Here is a 22,460-nt window from a genome sequence, read left to right on the forward strand (position 1 = left end):
GGGGCCTCTGTGTGCGGGGGGGCCTCTGTGTGCGGGGGGGCCTCTGTGTGCAGGGGGGCCTCTGTGTGCGGGGGGGCCTCTGTGTGCGGGGGGGCCTCTGTGTGCGGGGGGGCCTCTGTGTGCGGGGGGGCCTCTGTGTGCGGGGGGGCCTCTGTGTGCGGGGGGGCCTCTGTGTGCGGGGGGGCCTCTGTGTGCGGGGGGGCCTCTGTGTGCGGGGGGGCCTCTGTGTGCGGGGGGGCCTCTGTGTGCGGGGGGGCCTCTGTGTGCGGGGGGCCTCTGTGTGCGGGGGGGGGCTCTGTGTGCGGGGGGGGGGCTCTGTGTGGGGGGGGGGCCTCTGTGTGGGGGGGGGGGGCCTCTGTGTGGGGGGGGGGGCCTCTGTGTGTGGCATTTGCAAGAGATTAAGCTATTGGCATTGTAAATGACAATCTCATTTATTTATCTGTTTCCAAAACCAACACAAATAAAAAGTTTGTCATTTACAATGCCAATAGTTCTAACTTTTGCAAAGGCGTGACCGTTGCATTGTAAATGCTTGTTCAGCCAGCGCCTTTCCACACAATAGTGGATTAAGAGCGTATGCATGGATGATCATGTGGCTGCCAAGCAGGCGACTTTTATAGACATGTGGGATACAAACACTAGTGTAGCTCTCCTGTTCCACGTGAAGAGCCTCCTGGTTTCTCCTCTAGGGCTGCAACAGTTGTTTTGTAACATGCCCAGATTTGTTGCCCCATCCATCTTTCAACAGGCTCCTTGGTGACTGTCGACCTCTTACTTGCCGAAGCAAAGGCAATATAGAATCGGGTCCCATTTCGGATTTGTCTTAGTTCTTGCAGGCAGGTAATTGGGAGCTGCCTTCCGAACATCTGGTGTATGGCTCTTTCTGCACGCGTCTCTGGCCTTTTGAACGTCGCTACGGCTGACTAGCATTTATAATTACATACAGGACAGTCGCTCATCTAAAAAGTGCATTAGATATTTGATAGCAGCAGCATAATTTGCCCAGCTGCCTATTCCCCTTTCCCTTTCCCTGCAGCAGCAGTGCATAAATCTTTTCCAGATGGAGATATAACATTTTCATCTGGTAGGTCTTCTAGCCTCTCTCAGGACTTCTGTGCATCTTTGCGGAAGCCATTGGCCAGCGAATTCCAAGTCCTCAGAGCCATATCCTGTGAAGCTGAGAGTGGCTGGCTCCTTGTGGCATAGCTGTATTTTGTGAATGGCTAGTACATCCTTACATGAGAACTTAGAAATCCTACTTTAAACTATCCCCATCAGGTTAAAAAACCTGCGGAGTTGCTATTATTAGTGTCATGCATGCATTTTTCACATGTTGAGCACTAACTATCAGTTGAGTTGTAGGAAAAGTGTATGTACATTTCCCTGACCTAACACAAAGTGATGGCAATTTTTATGCTTGCATGTCTATTTCTCACCTGCCTCATTGTTGGAAGATTCTTTCCACTATCCCTTGTCTTAGTGCGAATTCGTATGAGGTGCTTGATTGCCTGCTTAACCAGCCTGACTCTAGGTTTTGAACGTCTGGCAGGTGTGTGGACTTTAGAAATATACCTTCATCTCTATGGCCCATTTCCCCATACCACGAGCTAGATTGGACATAACATGGCCTTATTTCTCCTGGTTTGTAGATGCAGATGTAGATGTAGGTGCTGCAGTTGTGCTGCTCATCTGAATTTGGGCTGTTTTTCACTTGACATGTGTATGGAATGCCTTTAGAACTAGGAAGACTGTTTAACTCTCAAACATGTATGGGTTTCACTGCTTCTAAATGGCTCCATAGACACCTCATGCTTGGTTTTCACGTGTGCTCCCCATCCTGTGTGGAATGCATTTGTAGTTATAGTCACAGGAATTTGGCTCTTTGAAGGCTCTCCATATGGTCATGTTCTCCATCTAATCTCTTTGGATTTTCTATATGAAAGATCCTCACAGTTCCTTCTTGGTTTTGACCATTTGCTATGAATCCATTCCTAGATTGGTCCAAGATGAGCAAGGTATGGGGAATTCAGAGGTGTTCACGAGGCCATCATGGCCATTACTTTCAATACAAATCTCGCTGTCAGCGACAGTTCCCTCTAGCTGAGGTGAGGTGTTGTGTCAGTGCCAGATTTCTTTTTCCTTCTTAGGAATGCTATGGCCTCCCTCAAATTCAATTTTACTACAAAGAACGTCGTCTCTGCAACTGTGGATAATTTATATCCATTTATGGATATTCCCACATTTTGCAGTGTTTGTATCATTGGCTGTATGCTTTCTTGACAAGGTGTCAAAGAGTTCACCTTCAACAGCCAGTCGTCAAGGGAGTGGTAGACATGTATCCCTCACCTTCTAAAGTGTGCTGCATCAAAGCAAGCCGTTTTGTAAAGACTCTGGCAATGTTATACCAAAGGGAACTTCCTGGAACTGGTAACGTACCTCCCCTATGATGAATCTGAGAAATGTATTATGTCTGATGTTCGCAGGTATTTGTCTTTGTGGTCGCCATGTCGTCCCCTTTCATTGAGTGTGGAATGAATTCTTGCTGTGTGGACGTCTGGGTCTTGAGTAACTTGTTCAGGAATCCAAGATCTAGAATAGGCCTTAAGTGTCCAATTCTAAGCAGAGTAAACCTCCACAATGATTTTTCTTTGGCACATTTTCTATTGCTCAATTTACTAAGAGGGTCCCAACCTGTTGTAGGAGAGTTCAATCCTTGGTGCAAGCTCTTCCTCTTGGTTTTACCCTTGGTGGTATGTGTAAGCGCTCTATGCAATAGCCATGCAGAGTACCCATTTGTCACATGAAACAGCTCCCCACTTCTGGTGTGTGCTGGTGCCTTTCCTTCAAAGTCAATTGCACTTGGTCATGATCATCTTGGAGTTTGGTCCCCTCGTCTGACCCTGCCTCTATAGACTTTGTGAGGTACTGCTACTCTGAAGTCCCAATCTGTGCACATGTCTGCGGTTTGAAGGTTTGTGGGATACTGCACTAAAAACCTGGCAGTACACTGGTTCTGTTGGTAGGGTTGACTTAACTTCAAAAGGCCATCTAAACTGTTTGAAACATGATACTTGCAATTAGGGATGTTTTCTCACGATGGTGCCTTTATACATCTGTCTGTTAGCTTGGTCTGCTGCAACTAATGCAAATTTTAAGCAGGTGCAAACTACAGTCTCTCCCTCCTCCATTACCCCATTAGCTCTCTGCAAATCAGCTCTTCCAACTTCCGCACCAGGTCATATTCATTTCTCTTTAGGAGGGAATTTGACTTGGCTATGCACCATTGTGTGGGTGGCTGCCATCTATTTTGCTCCCATCTCCACTTTTACTTTGCTTATCTCAGGGGTCTACAACCTTTCCTTTAAAGAAAGCTACTTCTGATGTGTGAAAATTGCTGTGGGCTACTAAATGCCAAGTAACGTACGCATTGTTACCAGACACCCCCACGCCTATCTTCATTGACTGTAAACCGAATGTTCATGTAGCCCGAGACTATGGTTTGAATAAAACACAGACTAGGGTACTATGATAGGGCCGTCATGTGCATCAGTGAGTGTAGGGTCTGTGGGGTGTATTATTATTATTATTATTATTGCATTTATTGAGCGCACAGCTACCCGGAGGTTTCCCAGCGCTTGCCTTGGGAACCCGTCCTGGCTTTTCCCTGTGAGATAGCCCCTACAGGGCATCCCCAAGGTGAAAGCCAGGCATCCCGCCGCAGGGGGGCCGTTGTGGAGATTAAGCAAGCTTAATGCCCAGAGTTGCAGAGTGAGAACCCATGATTAGAGCAGGCACCGAAGAGAGAATTATCGAGTCCATGGACATTTGAGCTCAAGACCCTGCCGCGTCGGGAATTGAACCCTGGTCCCGGGTCTGACCTCAGCTTCCGGGTCTGCCTGCTCTACACCGTGAGCCACACTTCTCCACGTATGAACGTGTGAATGAATGAGATAATTGTATGGGTGACTGAGAGCCTGTTTAGTAGGTACTTATGGCACAGAACATATTTTGCCATATGTGGCACCGTTACTTGTACAGCATAAACATACAATCTTTAAGTGGGAGAAACTTAAAGTGCAGAAAATGTTCTGCAACATTTTTCCTAATAAGGAACATTGTTTTTGCAATTGACGAAGGATTTTTATGCACTTTAAATTTCTCTCATTTTATAAAATGGCAATTTTTCAGTTATAAATATGGCAGCTTGCCTACCAGCCTCTGGGTGCAAGATGCTTCCTGTATGTAAATGAGACACTTTGAAATAGGAGCAAATCCAACTAAAGAGTTAACTTTGTTTATATGCATTATGCAGAACTCATGTTAATCTTCTCCAATGTCAAAGTGTCTTTACAAACAGCAGGAATATTACTCCATGGCCTGTAGACATGGGGACATTTATAACAGGACAAAAACAGTAATTTGTTCAAATGTGAGGAATTTAAACTGAAGAAGCATGCTTCACAAAACATTACGACTTAATTGGCGTAATTTAAAGTACAGAAAACATTAAGAAAATGTTTTGCAGAAACTTTTCACTGGAATTTCCCCAGTTAAAAAAAAATGACTGTGGGAGCACAATGCCTGCTGTTTGTAAACAAGACACTTAAAAAGGAAGAACATTAAAATTAAGAGATTACTTAATCATTAGGTAACCTCATTTTGATTTTTCCTCATTTAAAAGAATTCAGAAATATATTTTTGTTCTCTAGCTCCAATATTGAGTTGAGAACGACTTCTATTTAAGAGTTAAACACCTCAGTGCTTCAGGTCTGAACCTCTGTGACCCACGTGGGTCATAAATCTGAGTGGAGCACTGCTCATTGTCAGGCTCTGCTATCTGATAATAATGTAAAATAAACATAGCCTTTCCTTAACTTTAAAAGTTAGCCACTTTACTGATTAAGTCTTGAATGAGACGGGGTATTCAGGGATTTATTTCCGCATATGAGGAATTTAGTTTGACTTGGGTTGAGTGTACAATGTGAAGGAACATTGACCAGATGATCAGACATTACAAGAGCCCTGAAGAAGTCAAATGCTAGATTTAAGCAAGACGAAACACGTGTTGGCTGTTAATCTTTGGATTGAAGCGGTTCTCTCTGGATTTCAAATTGGAATATTGAAATAAAACAATTTTGGAAGATAATACGTACTGGACTGTTCCGACTAAACCTTTACATTTCATAAAGAAGGATTTATATGGACATTTCTTTACTGATTTTGAGTGCTCGGGGGAATTTTTTTATTTATTGTTTTCAACATGTGTGGATAATAGCGGGGTTGTGGTAACCAACCTCTTGTCCCCCCTGGAGCACCTTCGGAGATCTACTCGTAACTACTTTCCCTGATTGTGCAGAGCACCCACAGTGCATGACTGGTTACCATATTTAGAATTAATGGCTCTGGTTACTGAGTGGGTAACTGAGGCATCTAGAGCCTCCAACAGGCTATCTTCAAGGCGATGTCATCTTTGACTCGGTTGTAGGACGTCAGTGGAGTAGTGACGATCTGCCATGCTGTAGTACCATAGTAAGCATAAATGGTGCACTCTCAGACTGCAGAGTATGTGGTGCAGTGAAGGACAGGAGGGGCGGAAGAACTCCAGCAACAATAGGCTGAAATCAGGAGGCAAGCATAAGGATAGAGGCTGTAAGTCACTGGAGCAACGGACAGCTATAGCCCCTAAGTTAGCTTCCTATTTAGTTTACTTGTCCCAGTGAATGCGTAGGGCTGTGGTTCCCAAACTGTGCGCCGCGGCGCCCTGGTGCGCCGTGATCAGTAGCCAGGGGCGCCGCCGCACTATTTGGGAAAGATAGCATCTGACCTCGTTAGGCCCCCCCTGTGCTGCATTGTCAGAAGTCCAGAGTGGCAGATCATGCACGATTAAAACAAACAAACAAACACTTAGAGTCTAAGTGATAAAGCCGCTGGGAACATGAAGGGCCCTCACTCACACAGCCTTCAGAATCTGCCCCGATAATAGGCCATTATCGGCGCAGATTCTGCAGGCTCCCCTCAGCAGCAGTGAGCCGACCCCAGACATGGGTTACAGATGGACTAGCGCTAGATGGCGCTGTGTGTCAGGCAGGAGATAAACACAGCAAGCGCCGAAGAACATTATTTCAACGCGAATCCACCAGCCCTAACGCTTCTGTGCGGCAAGTAGCCACACACACCGCCTCGGACACTATCCGGCACAAAGCGAGACCGGATACCAAGCTCACGGAGGCACACAGTGTGACAGGCAGCACTACAGAGAGGGCACGGATTGATTATTACCGGTCTAACTGAATTTTCCAGATTTAGGAAGGCATTTCAAACACTTATCACTGCTAATTGTAAGCCACAATTGGGGTGTGTGGAGAAAATGTGTCAACAGGCCTCTGACAACTCAAAAAAATTGTGTTTTCTCTCACTTAGCACCCCTATCAATCCACATTCATCTCCCTTACCTCTGCCCCTTTTGTGCGCCCTGCTCGTCGTATAATGTATTAATTGTATGCCAGATTGATTGTTGGAAAATCTGAAGCTCACTCCCCTCCATTCTATTGACCAATCTATGCCCTTGGGTGTCTTTGGCCTATCAGAAATCGGAGACTTATATTTATTTAACTTGGACATCCAAATTCAAATTCCAAACAGAGCTGGACTGGTCACAGGTGGAACACGGTTTTTCCATCTTTTCCAGAATATTTCTGTTGCATCAAGCAAATAACTACAAGTGTTACTAGAGTAACATACATATGAGCACCTATTTGTTATAGTGAATGCCTAATCCAGTCAAGGTGTGTCATATTTTAAGAATAACCTTTAGTATTCATGCATGAAGATGGATCAGGAATTCTTTTTAGGTCATCATGTCCTCTATTTGTAGTCATAAATATACTGGATGAAAAGCTTTTTACCTATTAATGACTTCTGACATCACCTTTTCTTTTTAAATAGCGCGAACATTACCCGAAGGTGTCAGAGCGCTTTACATAAGAACCAGTTGCGATACATAAGGACTTAGGATTACATGCGTTACATAAAAGATACAAGCAGAATCAAGGGTATGAGGGGCAAAAAGGGGGCAAAATAAATAATAAATAGGAGGGACTACGTCAAAAAGCCAGACAGGTCTAACATACAAGTTATAAAGTAACACAGGGAAGAGATATAAACAGCAATAAATTGCAAATGTACAAGTAGTAAAGTCACACAGGGAAGAGACAAATAGAAAAAATTGCAAATGTAAAGGTTGTAAAGTCACTCAAGGAAGAGATACAAATGGATAAATTCTAAGAGTCACATAGGAATGGTGGAGAGTACAAAGGTCTACTGCGGTGGTTCCCAAAGTGGGCGCCGCGGCACCCCGGTGCGCCGGTAAAAAAATGGTGGGGAGCCACGGCCAACTGCCAATTAGGTCAAGGGAGCCACGGGTCAAAAAAGTTTGGGAACCACTGGCGTAGGGGAAAGCGATGCACCTAAACTTCACTGGCACTGGACAGCACGTGCGCATGGGGAGACGCTGCGACCTGCAGAGCCGGAGTGAATTGCCTCACAGATACAAAATGGGTTTAGGGATTCTTCCTCTTTAGCATTGAGGGCTCTTTGACTCATCTCTGCGCATTCCGATCCCCTTTTAGAGTGGAGTCAGGTCAGAGGGCTTGCCCCCAATGGTGTCTGTTTTTAAACCTATAAAGGTACTTGATCCTTCGATTTTCTTTGAACTGACAAGGACGTCGGCATTGAGGGCGTCTTTGAGAACTTGGAGTGAGGGTGCTGGATTGGTCCCACGGACATGCTTTGGTGTTACTTGCATCCGGGCCCTAGGTTTTACATTTCTAGCTGTCATTTTCAATGATTCCTCTCTTTCGGAGTCAACAATGTTCTGCATCAGGGAGAGATGTGGCGCCGCGGCCAGGGTGACTGACTCCGGAATCTGGGGATCACGGTTCGATCCCCAGGGCCAGCAGCAGATTAGCCCAGCATCATGTGACTGGGCAATAGCTTGCTTAATCTTCCCGACGGCCCCCAGCCCCTAGAGACCCTAACGGGTGATGGTTTACGCTTTACAAATGTGGATTATTATTATTATCAAATCCTTCTCCTTGAGCCACCTTGGTCTCTTCAGGATTTTCCTTATTGCTCAATAAAAAAAAGCTCTCTAAGAGGGCTGTTCTTGTAGAGACTTTGTAATCACAAGGAGTATGCAATTCCGTTTGAGATAGAAAAAGAGGAGCAAGAGGTCCGAATGGGACTGAGCAAGCAGAGCTGGGGGCGGGGGACCCAACTGCTGAGAAGCAAGAGCCCTCAGACTTCCAGATGGGTGTCATGCTGAATCATCTGTAAGCTCTTCGTTGGTCTGGCACTCTATGTCCAACAGACCCCTCGAGAGGGCTCTTTGCCAGAAGTCTTATAAAATAAGACACCATAGTGAAGTGTAGGTGCTCTAAGTACAGATTGGTGTGAAGTGATTGGTAAAAATAGCTAAGCGGTACCAAAGGGGGGTTTAATGTATAGGTACTCTTGTTATAAGTTAAAACAGTGGATGGCTGAATATAGCAGTAATGACCCAAAACAGCTCCTAAAGTGACCTCAGCACGACTCATCCTGGACATCCCCTGTCGCAGCCACATCTCCGGACACCTGAGAGACCTGCACTGGCTCCCGGTCAACAAGAGAATCACCTTCCGTCTCCTCACCCACGCACACAAGGCCCTACACAACCAAGGCCCAGGATACCTCAACAGCCGCCTCAACTTCTACGCTCCCACACGCCAACTTCGATCGACCGCCACGCCCTCGCCGCCGTCCCCCGGATCCGAAGAGCCACCACAGGAGGAAGGTCCTTCTCCTACCTGGCCACCAAGATTTGGAACTCCGTCCCGACCCACCTCCGCCTGACCCAGGACCACCTCGCCTTCAGGAAGCAGCTCAAGACCTGGCTGTTCGAGCAGTAGCGGACCCCCCCTCCCCTAGCGCCTTGAGACCCTCCGGGTGAGTAGTGCGCTATATAAATGCTGTGATTGATTGATGTATATATAGGGCGACACGTTTCTTGCCAGAGTTATCTCTATCGGCCAAGACAAATTTTCGGGAGCAATAAACCTAATCTACAGATTATTGGGGAAGTGAGTGTGATAATTGTACAAAAATACTGAATCACATGAAATAATGAAGTTGCTCTCAAAATGTAGGGTATACCTGCTGGTATTTAAAAACCGACCCAAATTTAGTAAGCTATTGCCTGAGTCCGCGCTACCCACGGATTGAAAAGTTGTCTTGCGCGTGCAAAAAGCCCAACCTACCCCTCCTTGAAGTTTATTGCGACTTCGCCATGGCGTAATGTGCTCATCTTTGTCTCGAGCTTGAAGGGTCTTGGTCAGAAGCTGTGCACATCTCACACCCCGCAGATTTGTGGTCTTTGGGTAGACAGGGTTTATTTAGACCCTTTGACTGCCCTTCTGGGCTACCTTGTGGTGGCACTTAAGGCAAAACGTAAAGAAGGCATTCTCCATCTCTCTGTAGGCATATGCCTGATGTTATTGTGCGATATACCACCAGAAAGCAAATACAGCATCTAACCTGCGCTTGTTGGGGGGGGGGGTTCTTTTGAGACCCAATTTCTGGATGGTGGACTAATACACAGCATATAAGCCAAGAAAACATTAACTCTGCAAAACCCGAAGTCTCTCTTGTGCATTGTCAGCGCAAATGCTATTTATTCAATGATATGCCCTCTTACAAGGTTTAGAATAACTTCAAAAACCACTTTTATAGCAGATTCTGATTATGAACTTCACACTCAAGGGGTCAAGAGCAATCAGATAGGAACTTCTGAAGTATACTGCGGCGGGAGGTCTTTTTAATGCTGGTGCACAGACCTACTGATTTGTACAGTGTATGCTGTGCTAGATTCTCACTTTCTCCGAGTGACTGGCTGTGGCAAGTGACACTATACATGCAAATTATTACAAAGAACTACGGCATCACATGCTCCATATGTAGTCATCTGAATGCTGTACAGTGCTATTCCTCCCCTGTTCCTCAGGAGCTAGGTCGATGGGTACATGTAGGAGGACATTCAGTATTCGTGCGCTCTCTGCCCTTTCACATTAATCTGTCCAGGAAGGAAGTTCAAACATCAATACAGCACTATCCCTTCACACACGAAAAGTCTATGGAAGCCTGTTTGACAATCCCTCACCCACTCCACACTGACAAAGTTCACGGAGCCATATGACAACTACTGTAGTTTGCTCTTATGTATCCAGGTATGAGTATTATCAGTAAACATTAATGTGGCCCCTAACTGCCAAAGCTTTATTAGGAGTAAAATATTTAAGAGGGGAGGAGAAAGGTTTAAACTGCCCAACGGAATGAACAATGATCAGAGATTACTTTAAAATGCTCAACAGCTGAATTGCAATGATTGCTGCCTTGGACAGAGAACGCTCAGCACCAAGGTTCAGGTGAATACAGGGTCAGTCCCTTCTTTTTACGTATAAAAGTGAACTTCACAAGCAAGGGGACATAAACCATCTTCTCCACCAACATTAGTCAGGAACCAAACCTGCAACAAGCCTAGATTAAGCCAAGATTAGGAAAGAGCTCCTTAACAGCCGTTATATTCCTCTGCCTCTCCCTGTAACATAGCTGAACAAATAATGCTGTTGGAAAGGCAGTAAACTTCATCTGGCGTTTCGGGGCTATACTTTTCAAACATTTCTCACCAATCACAGCCAACTATCTGGCCCAGGTGAGTTGAATTGTCTGAATACCAAGTGTTGTGTACTGTACCCAAAGGATCGTACTTCTGCTGTCTATTGTATGCCTCAAGGCAAAACTCCTTAAGCAATACCAAGTGAATTTTCAAACGCACACTGATCACAATCAGACAAAGGGCCAGGCAATTTAACATTAACTCGTGAATGGACCATGTGTTCCACTGGATGAAGGAGCTAAAGCAGCAATTCTGGTCCTGGAAGAAACCGACGTGTGCATTTATTATTTCCAACAACCACCTCTCAGTTTAAGCATAGTAAATTAATTGTCTCAATTTTCATTTATTTTTCTGTTGCTTGTGTTAAGAGGCCAGGTAAGAGATGTGGTGCTTTCAAACACATTTCATAGTTGTCAGGGATCTGTTCCCCAGATTGTGTGGTTCTACATCAGATGAACCTGAAATATACAACAAGCATTAGAAATGCAATAGGTCTCGCAGCATTAGAGTTAGTGCTTTTAGAATTGTTTATGGGTTTTTTTGTAAATCTTTAGCATGAGGTTGAGGGTGAGTGAGGGTGAGGGGTTGAGGGTGAGTGAGGGTGAGGCTGAGGGGTTGAGGGTGAGTGAGGGTGAGTGAGGGGTTGAGGGTGAGTGAGGGGTTGAGGGTGAGTGAGGGTGAGTGAGGAGTTGAGGGTGAGTGAGGGTGAGTGAGGGTGAGTGAGGGGTTGAGGGTGAGTGAGGGTGAGGGGTTGAGGGTGGGTGAGGGGTTGAGGGTGGGTGAGGGTGAGGGGTTGAGGGTGAGTGAGGGTGAGGGTGAGTGAGGGTGAGTGAGGGGTTGAGGGTGAGGGTGAGTGAGGGTGAGTGAGGGTGAGTGAGGGGTTGAGGGTGAGTGAGGGGTTGAGGGTGAGTGAGGGTGAGTGAGGGGTTGAGGGTGAGGGGTTGAGGGTGGGTGAGGGGTTGAGGGTGAGTGAGGGTGAGTGAGGGGTTGAGGGTGAGTGAGGGTGAGTGAGGGGTTGAGGGTGAGTGAGGGTGAGGGGTTGAGGGTGGGTGAGGGGTTGAGGGTGGGTGAGGGGTTGAGGGTGGGTGAGGGTGAGGAGTGCGCTCGCTGCGTGCTTCTTCAGATTTCACGGGAGGCTTGCCAGTCTCAAAATCGCGATAAGTAGGGGGGGGGCTGCTTGACGTACAAGGTAGCAGGGCTTTGGTATCCAGGAACACGCAGACTCTTGGGGGACTCCCAGCTGTACTCAAAGGAGGCGAGAGATGAGCCGCGATTTGGAACCCATATATCCCGCCGCAGGACCGTATTACATACAGGAAAGAGGACGAGTTCTACCTTACCTTACGAGACAGTAACCAGAAACATTGAACGTCTGCTGCAAGCGAGGGGAAATTATGAAAGCGATGGGAAATTAGGAAATCGAGGTACAAAAGCGCCGATACATATGCTGCCACGAGGAAAAATATCCAACACCCTACGGACGAATCGATTACGGTCGCGTACAAGGAAATGACATATGAAAGCAATACATTAATAACTGCACGTAGTATTAAAGAAACAGTTACTGCGCTATGCCCGGGAGTTAGACAGGAAATGTATAATATTTTGATTAGTGAGAGTCCAAATAAAGAACATCACCCCGTACGATTACAAAAAAAGCAGCACACAACTTTGCGGCAGTGTTTCAAAAAGTAAGCACTAATTACACACTTGTTGCAGTCACTTTTCTCACTATACCATAATTTGAAACACTCGCTACAGTATTTACAAGTATACAAACCGCGAGCGGGTTAAGTTACTGTACCAGTGTAAAATGAACAATTTAAAAGAAACGAGGATAAAGGCAACAAACGGAGCTGTTGTGACAATACCTTTTCAAATTGGCGAGCACGTCAAAAAGTCGATGGTACACTATCAAAAAAGATGGTCTTTTCTATATTAAAAATGGTTTTTCGTCGTATAGGAATAAAGTACAACTTTTGGCATTTTACCAAACCACATCAGGGGTTCCAGCCGGGTATTGCAGCAGAGGTCACCTCTCCGGGGAATGTCACTCAGCACCGGCGTGGACCAGATCTGCTTTTACCGAAGAAGAGGAAGCAGCAGCAGCAAACTGTGTCACCTGGCAGCAAGGCGATGGCCATCAGCAACACGCCCCTACTTCCGTTATCTACAGAGCGGTCATCCAGGAAGTGTGGCGCCGTCAAAAGGAAACACCTGCCTCCTGCCCCCACGGCGGCTCGAGGTGCCAAGCCCCCAAACAGAAAAAAAGAGCGTGAACTCTAGAAGTCTTGAAGGGCATCTCCGTGAGCAACGGAGCCGATGAAATTGGCAATAAGAACAAGCAAGACGGAGGGAAGAGAGGGGAGGGGGGAGGAGAAATGCGACACGGCGCGAGGGGAGGGGGGGGAGAAATGCGACACGGCGGGAGGGGGCGGAGCGGGTAAAACACGACGGACGTGCACGCGCCCGTGACTTTTAAGGTCAATGCGCATGCGCATAAGCTTAATGCGCATGCGCATTGACCTTAAAAGTCACGGGCACTGCAAGGAATCGCCACGATTCCTTGCAGTGTGGATAAAGAGTGGATAACTCGCAATACTCTCGAGTACCTCGTAATATTGGAGAAGTTTCACTTGAACGTTTCAGGTAGGAGGTGGACCCGACATCAAAACACCGCTAAGTCACTGAATATGGTCTCAGTTGCATAACTGAGAGCCCAAAACCGTGACTCCAGGATCACGTTGTGCTGAGCAAGTGGGAAAACCAGGCCCCAGCCCTGGAGCAGAGAACAAAGCGGCAACAGATAGAGGTGGCCAGAGCACTGTGCCCAGAACCGGTACTCTGTTCCCCCACTGTCAACAGTGGGACTCCCGCATGGCTCACCCTGGTAACAGTCTACTGACTGAATGACCATTCAAGGTTCAAGTTTAGGTCCTTCTCCGCTGTTGGGCCTGACTACCCGCCTAACACATTAATTCTAAGTTCTGTTGGTCTGCTTTGCTCAACGAAGCAAGAGTAATTCTTTAAACCTGAGGTACTTGGAGTGCGCTGCAGTGTATGATTCTTGCATCTGTCCATTCCCTCCTGGTAGTTTTTGCACAGGACTCCGCTGGTGCTCATTCGGACGCCAGACAAGGAAGCCGCGGGGATCTGTTCTGCAGGGAGTTAAAGGAGCTACACAGGGCCACAGTAGAGCTAATGCACAACTAAGATAACAGGCACATGGCTGTTTCATCGTAGCATTTCTAAAAGCAAACTGGATCAGTTATGAAAGATGATGTGTTTTTTTGATTATGCAAGACCGCATGTGATTGAGATTACCAGGGGCAGCATGAAAGTGTTAAATGGTAATAGACCGCGAGAGGAGGAGAAAATGCAAAGAAAATGCTTCGGTACTCAATTTCGCTTTTTTTTTAATCATACCAGGTCCGATGACGCTGCTGAGAGAGGGGAGCTATTAAAAGATTGCAGGAGCTAAAATCAATAAACGAACAGCCTCTGCAAGGTCCGCTGGCTGGAGCTCTCATTCTGAAGACTGGTATAGCCAGCAGTTCATCTTAAAGTGCCCGATTTCCAGAAAATCTAGAATCAACTACTCTCTAAGAATTATTTCCAGTGACAGGGTCTTACCCCATGAACCAAAGGCATGCAACCACAGAGCTGCCAAACACCAGACGTTTTTGAACCTGAGCAGTCATCCACTACGCTTTGAAGATTCCCTCTAAAAGACTAACAAAATTCTATTACAAAAAAAGAAAAGATCTCACATTCCTGAGACGTCCATTTTGAATTGCCGGGCCTTTGACGTCTAAAACCTATAGAAATTGAGGTTCTGTGACAAAAGCCCATTCTTTAGGGTCTGGCTTGAGCGGCCATCACTTTGGACGGCCAATGCAGGGTTCAGACATTTTGTCCTTAAAGAGATTACTCCTACCGTCCTCTGTCCTCGGTTGCTGGGGGAACATGTAGTTTGTGAGCACCGTTTTCTGTGTCTCCGAGTCCACTTCCTTTTGCAGGGGGATGAGCGGCTTTGACTAACAAGGTACACGAAAGCCAGGGAGCATACATATTTTTGCTTACTTTATTACTGGAAAGTGACATTACAATGTCACAAGTCAAGGGATTGCACCGGCAATGGCACTTAGGACCCTGTTAAACAAGAAAGGGTGGAGGGGGCAGGGGAGGAGGGGTCCGGGGAGGAGGGAAGGGCCAGAGGGACTTGATGGGAGTGGTGGGGAGGAGGGGGAGGGTATAGAGAGAGAGGAGGAGAGACAGGACAGGGGGAAGCAGCAGAGACACGGCGGGTAAAATAAACAAATAACACGGCGGGCAGGGGAGGGGGCGGAGAGGGGGAGAGGAGAAATGCGACACGGAGGGAAGGGGAGGGGGCGGAGCGGGGAGGGGGCGGAGAGGGGAGAGGTGTTAAACAACTATGCCCTCATGTAAAAGAGACTATCCTTTGAGCAGTCAGGGTACAAAAATGTGAAGAATTTAAAAGTTGTGGGTGAGTCAATCACACGTGTCCGAGCCCGTTGGGAGCTGCACTTCACAGGCGGAGTTGTCGGCTCCCGACGGCAGCGTGGGGCAAAGCTGTAGAAATCTGGAAAACAAAACTGCAGCACATGTCATGCCACACTAGCTCCCAGCGCCACCCAGTGGGATGGGAGTGGAGAAGAGAGACTTGTGGGTTTCAGTTTAGGGCATGTTGCTGCTGCTGTGTGCGCCTTTTACAAGGGCACGAGTTTTCTTATCCTGCTAGTTACATGGGTCATTATGTTTTTGATTTTCTCCTCAAAAAGAAACCAGAGGAGTGCTTCGGGCGGCCATTATGGCTGGAAATGTGGCAGACTGGCAGTCAAGGAAGTGGCAGCAGGGGGCGGAGCGGGGAGAGAAATGTAATTGACACGGCCGGCCGGTCGTGAAACTGAAAGCATGGCCGGCCGGCCGGCCGTGAAAGCCTTTGATGCGGCAGGGGGAAATGCGAGACGGCGGGAAGGGGGCGGAGCGGGTAATCAAAGACGGACATGCACGCGCCCGTGACTTTTAAGGTCAATGCGCATGCGCATAAGCTTAATGCGCATGCGCATGGACCTTAAAAGTCACGGGCACTGCAAGGAATCGCCACGATTCCTTGCAGTGCAGATAAAGTGTGGATAACTCGCAATACTCTCGCCTTGCTCGATGCGCATGCGCATCGACAGGCGAGACCTAAAAACAGTAGCTTCTGTGTGCTTGCTAAAAACTGAAGGCACTGTTCACCCTTGACTGTAACAAACATGGAAGCAGAACGCTAGCAAACCCCTACATGATAATGTTATGTAAGATACCAGTTGAAAGAAATGCTGAAAAGAGAGGACTACAACTTCAGGCCTAATATAATAACAGTATATGGGAGGATTGACATTACTCAGCAGAATGTATTTTCAAGTAACCAAGATTCAAATCATCTAAACTTAATATGTAGGGTTTAGCCTTTAAGGATATAGGATTGGAACGTATCTAGCATTCAAATCAAATAAACTTTATTCGGTTTCACGTTCAGAAAACCATAAAAGTTCCAAAACAATCAAATTTCATTAAGAACATAATACAATAAAATTACATATAAAAACAATCATAGCCCCTGAAGGCAAGGAGGGACACGATGAAATACCCTGCCTAAAGAAAGCTAACTGTGAAGTACACTACCTAGCATTCACTTTTTTCCATTCATTTTGCTTGCTTGATTATGGTGTTAATGGCTCACATTATTTGCAGATGAACAGAACACACTCATTAGAAACCACTTCCAAGGGCCAAAGCAGTTATTAAAGACCTTAAGATCTATTCCTATAATGAAGGAGCCCTTCAAACAGCTGTTATAAGCAGAGGACTATGTTGCCATTAGTCCCTTCCACTCAGATGAGACAGAATGTAGCGAAATAAAGAGCAAGTGACAGAAAAGTAAACATTGTAAAAATTAAATATAAAGAAGAGGGTTTAAGGGGTTTTGGGGTGGAGGGGGTCTGCATTATTACCTGTAGAAATTTTCTTACAGGTTTGTCTGGACTCCAAAAAAGTTACCCACATGAGACACCTCACAGTCTTCCTTCCGTTAGAAAAAAACTCTGATTCCTTTAGGTCCTTAAGAAATCTAACAAATGTTTTGGAGAACGCAAAAAGACCCCCCTTCTACTGCCCACCAAGCCTCACTCTTTCAGAAACTTTATCATGAGCCTGGGAAAACTTTCCACTCTTTTGTTTGCTTCCCCTCATGTCCACTTCCCAACCCAATACCTCTCCCCAAGTTAATGCAACTCTACTCCAAACAAACAATCGGGTGGAGCTGACAAAACCATGTCAAGTGCTTACTACTGCAACATAAAGTACACTGCCTCGCAAAGCAACTAGAAACCTCAATTTTCATTCCACATCTTAAAATCTAATTAACCAATAATCTTTCAACGCATAATGGCGAATACCTAGAAATAAAAGGCATTAAATATGGAATGCACCAACATCGAACACGCTATCTGAGCTCAATCTTAAGCGATTCTAGAAACTCCAAAAGAAACCAGCTTTTGGGACTGGCTGTCAACCGAATTCCAGCTGGGTGGTCCAAAGGTCACACCTAAAGAGTTACTTAACACATGTTTCCATCTCACCTGCCCAGACTGCAACCTTTCCTCTACTAAATCTATACCTTTTTTTCTACCCTCCGCACTATGAAGTAGAGAAAAGGCAGCAGGATTCATTTGTGAAAATCTTCAAATAAGTAATGCACGGTCTTGAATCATCTGTAGGAGGGAACTCAAACATAAGGACCAGAGCAGTGCTCAATGGCCCGTGTGCCTACGGATTAGAACGCAACTCCCAGTAACTTAAAACCGTTATATTGTATAGAGGTGGAGTTATGCAATATCCATAACTTTAGGTGCAACTGGAGGGGGAGGGTTCTTCCTTTTGATGGTTTGCACATTCTAAAACAGAAGAAAGCGAAAGCTGGGATGGCAACCTTAAAAAAAATTCAACCATAGAGAGAAAGTGTGTCATAATTGCTGAAAGTCAATGTGAAAAAGAACAGGAACCCAAAGACATGGTTCAAGGTGTAGAGCTGAAGAAAAAAAAATCCGTTTGCACATCCTTCAACATGGGAGGTACTACTGTTGCTTTGGTGTCCAGAAGGACTACCAAGTTATTTACTAGAAATGTGTCAAAGAAGCCTAGGAGTTCATGTTTTTAGACACCAATGCATAGTTTTACCTTCAGCACCATATATACTATATTTGATGGATCTTTAGTAAGGAATTACAGCCCACTTAATAAAATACTGCAAGTAAACTGGAAGCGAAATAGTGTTCAGCCTCGTTGGTGCAAAAAAAGTACGAGTAGCATACTATCGCACAACGGATTATAATAAAATAAACACTCCCAAGGAAGGAGTCGGGTAATTGGCTAGAGTTTTAGATGTGGACAATTAAACAAGGGCACATTAGACAATGTGTGTTATGCAGAGAGTTTTGGGAAGGTACACATTAAAAGGTCTAATCCTTGCTCTTTTAATCAGAATCAGGAGTCCAAGTGATGTAGAAAAAATACTTTTATTAAATAAGGTTTAAAACATGAACAGCCGACACGTGTTTCGCCCCCTGTGGCGAATTGCGCCGGGGCTTTTTCAAGGCCATTTACAGTTTCATATATTCATTAATGCAAATCCTCAAAGAGTTTTTCAAAATATCTTATTGTATATCAGGTTTCAATTTCTCGGGATTAATCCTCGGTTCTCATCATCTTGCCTCCGCTCGCAAGACGGCCGCTTTGCGAGCGGAGGCAAGAAGATGAGAACCGAGGATTAATTAAGATATTTTGAATTCGGCCTAAGGATATTTACAATTTGATCAAACGCACTCAACACCCCCTTCAAAGACTTTTTTGCTACAAAACTCAAGCGGTCCAGAGTTTTTTGAGTGTGTTTTTCCCAATACATGAAACGTGAAAACTGATATAGACTTGGTATTTCCTGTGGACCACTCCCCTTTCCTAGAAACACATTAAAAGGTCTACTACCTACACCAGAGACCCCCGAGTCTCACCTGCTCCACTGTGTCAGGGTCCCCTGCGAAGGCTATCCAGTACCACACAGGCCAGTACATGTAAGGGGGTACAATATGGCACGTCCACCTATATCAACTCCAAATCTCACCTGCTCCAAGGTGACAGATCCCTTGAGGAGGCTATCCAATACCACACAGGCCAGTACACGTAAGGGGCATATATCACAACACGTCCATCTACAATAACCCACGACCCTCACCTGCTCCACAGTGACAGGTCCCCAGTGAAGGCTATCCAATAACACAGGCTAGTACATGTAAAGAGAGACATGACACTCCTGCCCCCCCCCCCCTCAAACGAGCCTCATCAGCTCCAAAGTGACATATCCCTTGTAAAGGCTATCCAATACCACCCAGGAAAGTACATGTAACGGGACATACACAAGGACACGTCCACCTGAAATAAGCCTCACCTGCTCCAAGGTGACAGATCCCTTGAGGAGGCTATCCAGTACCACTCAGACCAGTACATACAACGGGACATACACAATGGCACGTCCACCTACCAATCACCCCGAGCCTCACCTGCTCCACGGTGACATATCCCCTGTGAAGGCTATCCAGTACCACACAGGCCCGTGCAAGTGGCGGGACATACACAACGACACTTCCCCATAGAATCCCCCCCCCCCGAGCCTCACCTGCTCCACGGTGGCCGGGTCCATGGCCTCCACTCGGGCCGCCGCCGTCTCGTACTCATCCTCGCTGTTGTAGCCGGCGCCCCCCTCCTCCTCGAGCTGCTGGGGACTGGCTCCTCCGGTGCCCACCCCCTGCTGCCGCCGCTGCCTCTTGCTGTGTCCGGGCCCGGAGCAGCAGCCTCCTCCTCCGCCACCGACTCCGTCCCCCTGGCCGGCCCCGCCAGAGCCCCCGACCGATGCTCCTCCGCCCGCCGAGGCCTGCTGCCCGCCCGTGACCGGCCCCCAGCGCGGCGGCGGAGAGACCCGGGAGCGGGCGGAGCCGCGGGGGTGCGCCTCGGGGCCGCCTCCGCCCGAGCCCCCGCCGCCTCGCTCGCCTTCCTCGGCGGCCGCCGGCTTCTTCTTGGGGAGGATGGTCATGGCGCGCGGTCAGGGGCGCCCTGGGGTATCCGCTAGGACCGGGACCGAGGCCGTGGCCTTACAGCCGGCGCGCGCCGCCGCCGCCAACCGTCAGAGCCGCGCGCCGCCGCCAACTCCCGGCTCCACACGCGCGCCGTCGCCGCACCAGCGCCCTGCACGGCGCGCGCTGTCACTACTGACACCCCCCCGCGCCTCTCTCCAGGCTGTCCCCTGACCTCTTCGGGCGCGCGAGCAGCCCGTCACACTGTCCTCGCGCACCCGTGTCACGCGCGCCGCGCCGACCCCCCCTCCACGCCTCGCTGCCCTCCAGGAGCCCTCTTCCCTCCCCCCCGCTTCGGCCCCTTTGTTCTCTACCTGCCGCCCCCCACCCGCCCTGTTTCCCTCGGACTAGGCTACCGGGAGTTGGAGGGGGGAAGGAAGACTGCAAGAATATCAACAAACAGCTGACGGGCCGGCCGCGCTTACGTCATGTCCGGCGCGAGCGTCAACACGTCCCTTAGATGGACTCAGTTGTTGTTATTTTTTTTAATCAGCTGTACATCGACATAGAAAACAGACTCGACGTCAGAGTCTGTCTGCGAGCCAGCACGGAATGCTATTGGTGCTTCAGAGCAGCGCGAGGGCGGGTTCGAGGGAAAGTGAAGACAGACTGCAGCCCCTCCTTGAGTGGATCGAAACAGAAGAAGACATCTCTGTTGACTCAAGGGAAATAAAACGTAAACAAAACCACCAAGGCTTCACGTGTCAAGAAACCAGTGTATTAGCCGTGTTGCACTAAGGGAAATGAGAACAGTCATTAGTTCAAATAGTTGATCTACAAATGTATATTTCTTAATATTTCAACGAAGCCATCAGTATACAAGGTAAATGCAGGTACACCTTTCTATGTGAAAAATAGAGGCAAGCATTATGCTTTATTTAATCAGTTTAGTCATGCAGCAGCCATTTACAGATTTACTATACCAATGTAAATAGAACTATGTTTCCCAACTGTATTTTTTTTAAAATATATGTAATCAATCAATCAATCAATCAAAGACATTTATAGAGCGCACTACTTACCCGGAGGGTCTCAAGGCGCTTGGGGGGGGGGGGGCGGGGGGGGGGGGTGCTGCTACTGCTCGAACAGCCAGGTCTTGAGCTTCTTCCTGAAGGAGCGGTGGTCTTGGGTCAGGCGCAGGTCGGACGGGAGGGAGTTCCAGGTCTTGGCGGCCAGGTAGGAGAAGGACCTTCCTCCTGTTGTCGTTCTTCGGATGCGGGGGACGGCGGCGAGGGCGTGACTGGCTGATCGTAGATGGCGTTTGGGAGCGTAGAAGTTGATGCGGCTCGGGTCTGTATGTAATGCATTTTTATATAGCGCGGACTTTACCCGAAGGTGTCAGAGCGCTTCACAATAGAACCAGTTACGCTACATGAGAGAAATGTTATAAAATAGAACGTTACAAAAACAAACAGGAGACTAGAAGAGCTAGGGTAAAACCATAGAAGGCAAGAGCACAATATCAAAACAGAGCAAGCAAGGATGAGGAATGTACAAGAAAAAATATTACACATTTACAATGATGAACGAACTTCCCAGATGGACCTGAGAATGAAGGTATTAGTTCTGAAAGTGTTTTTGGAAAAGATTTGAGGTCAGCTTTGAAGATCCGGGTAGAGGTGGTGGCACGGAGCAATGGAGGAAGCGAGGTCCAGATTCTCACTGCATTACCTGAGAACGTTTGAGCCATTGATCTTGCCCTTTTGAAGGAGGGGGGCTCAAGCCGAAACTTTTCTGCATTCCGAGAAGGTCTCGAGCCTCCAGACATTTTCAGTTTATTCGCCAGGTAACGAGGGAAGGAAGTGTGCAAGGCTTTGCGGAACTGTAGCATCCTCCCCAGCCTGGGTACTCGCCAATGACTACGCCACACACGGAGCTCAGAATAACATGTCTTTTATTCTGTGTGTAACTGCGAACTCAACATTCATATACATGGCAACATTTTAGAAGAGGTAAGTGGGAGATTGAAAAAAAATATTGGGAGAATGTATTTCCTCTATTTCTATTGGATCAGAGGCAATTTTAGACGGGAGACAGTCAAAATTAAACTATTTTTGGTTTACAAAATTGAGTCTCCTGCTTGAACCGGGTCTATTGGCAAGTATGCATTCTAATCCTGCATCCACCTAACTAAGCTCTTACGTCACAGTTCTATGGAGTCCATCAGGAGCCGCAAGGGTTCTGTCATTGCTGACTCACACAACACATGTCCCCCTCTGTTAAATACAAAATTATTTTTATTTAAGCAAATATTTACACATAGTTCTTGAATGACTTGTCATGGCACTTTGAACACACATCATGACAGAGTCTTCGGAAACATGGGGACAGGCAGTAGAAGTGTCCATGATCTGCGTTGGCGATGTACAAACAACAGAAGTCAGGGGGTTTTCACTTGTCCTTTCAGATCCAGTCTCTACATTGACGTCAGTGCCTGAAGAGCGATGAGACATATGTCAGAAATTCAAGGAATCTTGCATAAAGGACTTCCCATGAAGTTGGGCAGTCACCTTGCGTTCTTTGCTGGTCACAATATAAACGTCTCAGCATCAAAGGGAGCA

General features: G+C 47.1%; 1 protein-coding gene across 3 annotated transcripts in view; it reads right to left on the reverse strand.

Annotated features, from left to right (window-relative positions):
* OTUD5 (OTU deubiquitinase 5) overlaps window positions 1-20,047 on the reverse strand; it is a 456,714-nt gene extending 436,667 nt beyond the window's left edge. For 2 of the 3 annotated variants that reach the window (XM_086940296.1, XM_086940294.1), the window contains exon 1: window positions 19,446-20,047. In XM_086940296.1, coding sequence (XP_086796422.1) covers window positions 19,446-19,859 — 414 coding nt within the window. In that variant the 5' untranslated portion in view covers window positions 19,860-20,047. The remainder of the gene's footprint in view (window positions 1-19,445) is intronic. The other variant, XM_086940295.1, reaches the window with a different exon arrangement.
* Window positions 20,048-22,460: the final 2,413 nt, after the last annotated feature.

Source organism: Lissotriton vulgaris, chromosome 10 (assembly GCF_964263255.1).
Source record: "Lissotriton vulgaris chromosome 10, aLisVul1.2, whole genome shotgun sequence".
NCBI classification, from domain to species: Eukaryota; Metazoa; Chordata; class Amphibia; order Caudata; family Salamandridae; genus Lissotriton; species Lissotriton vulgaris.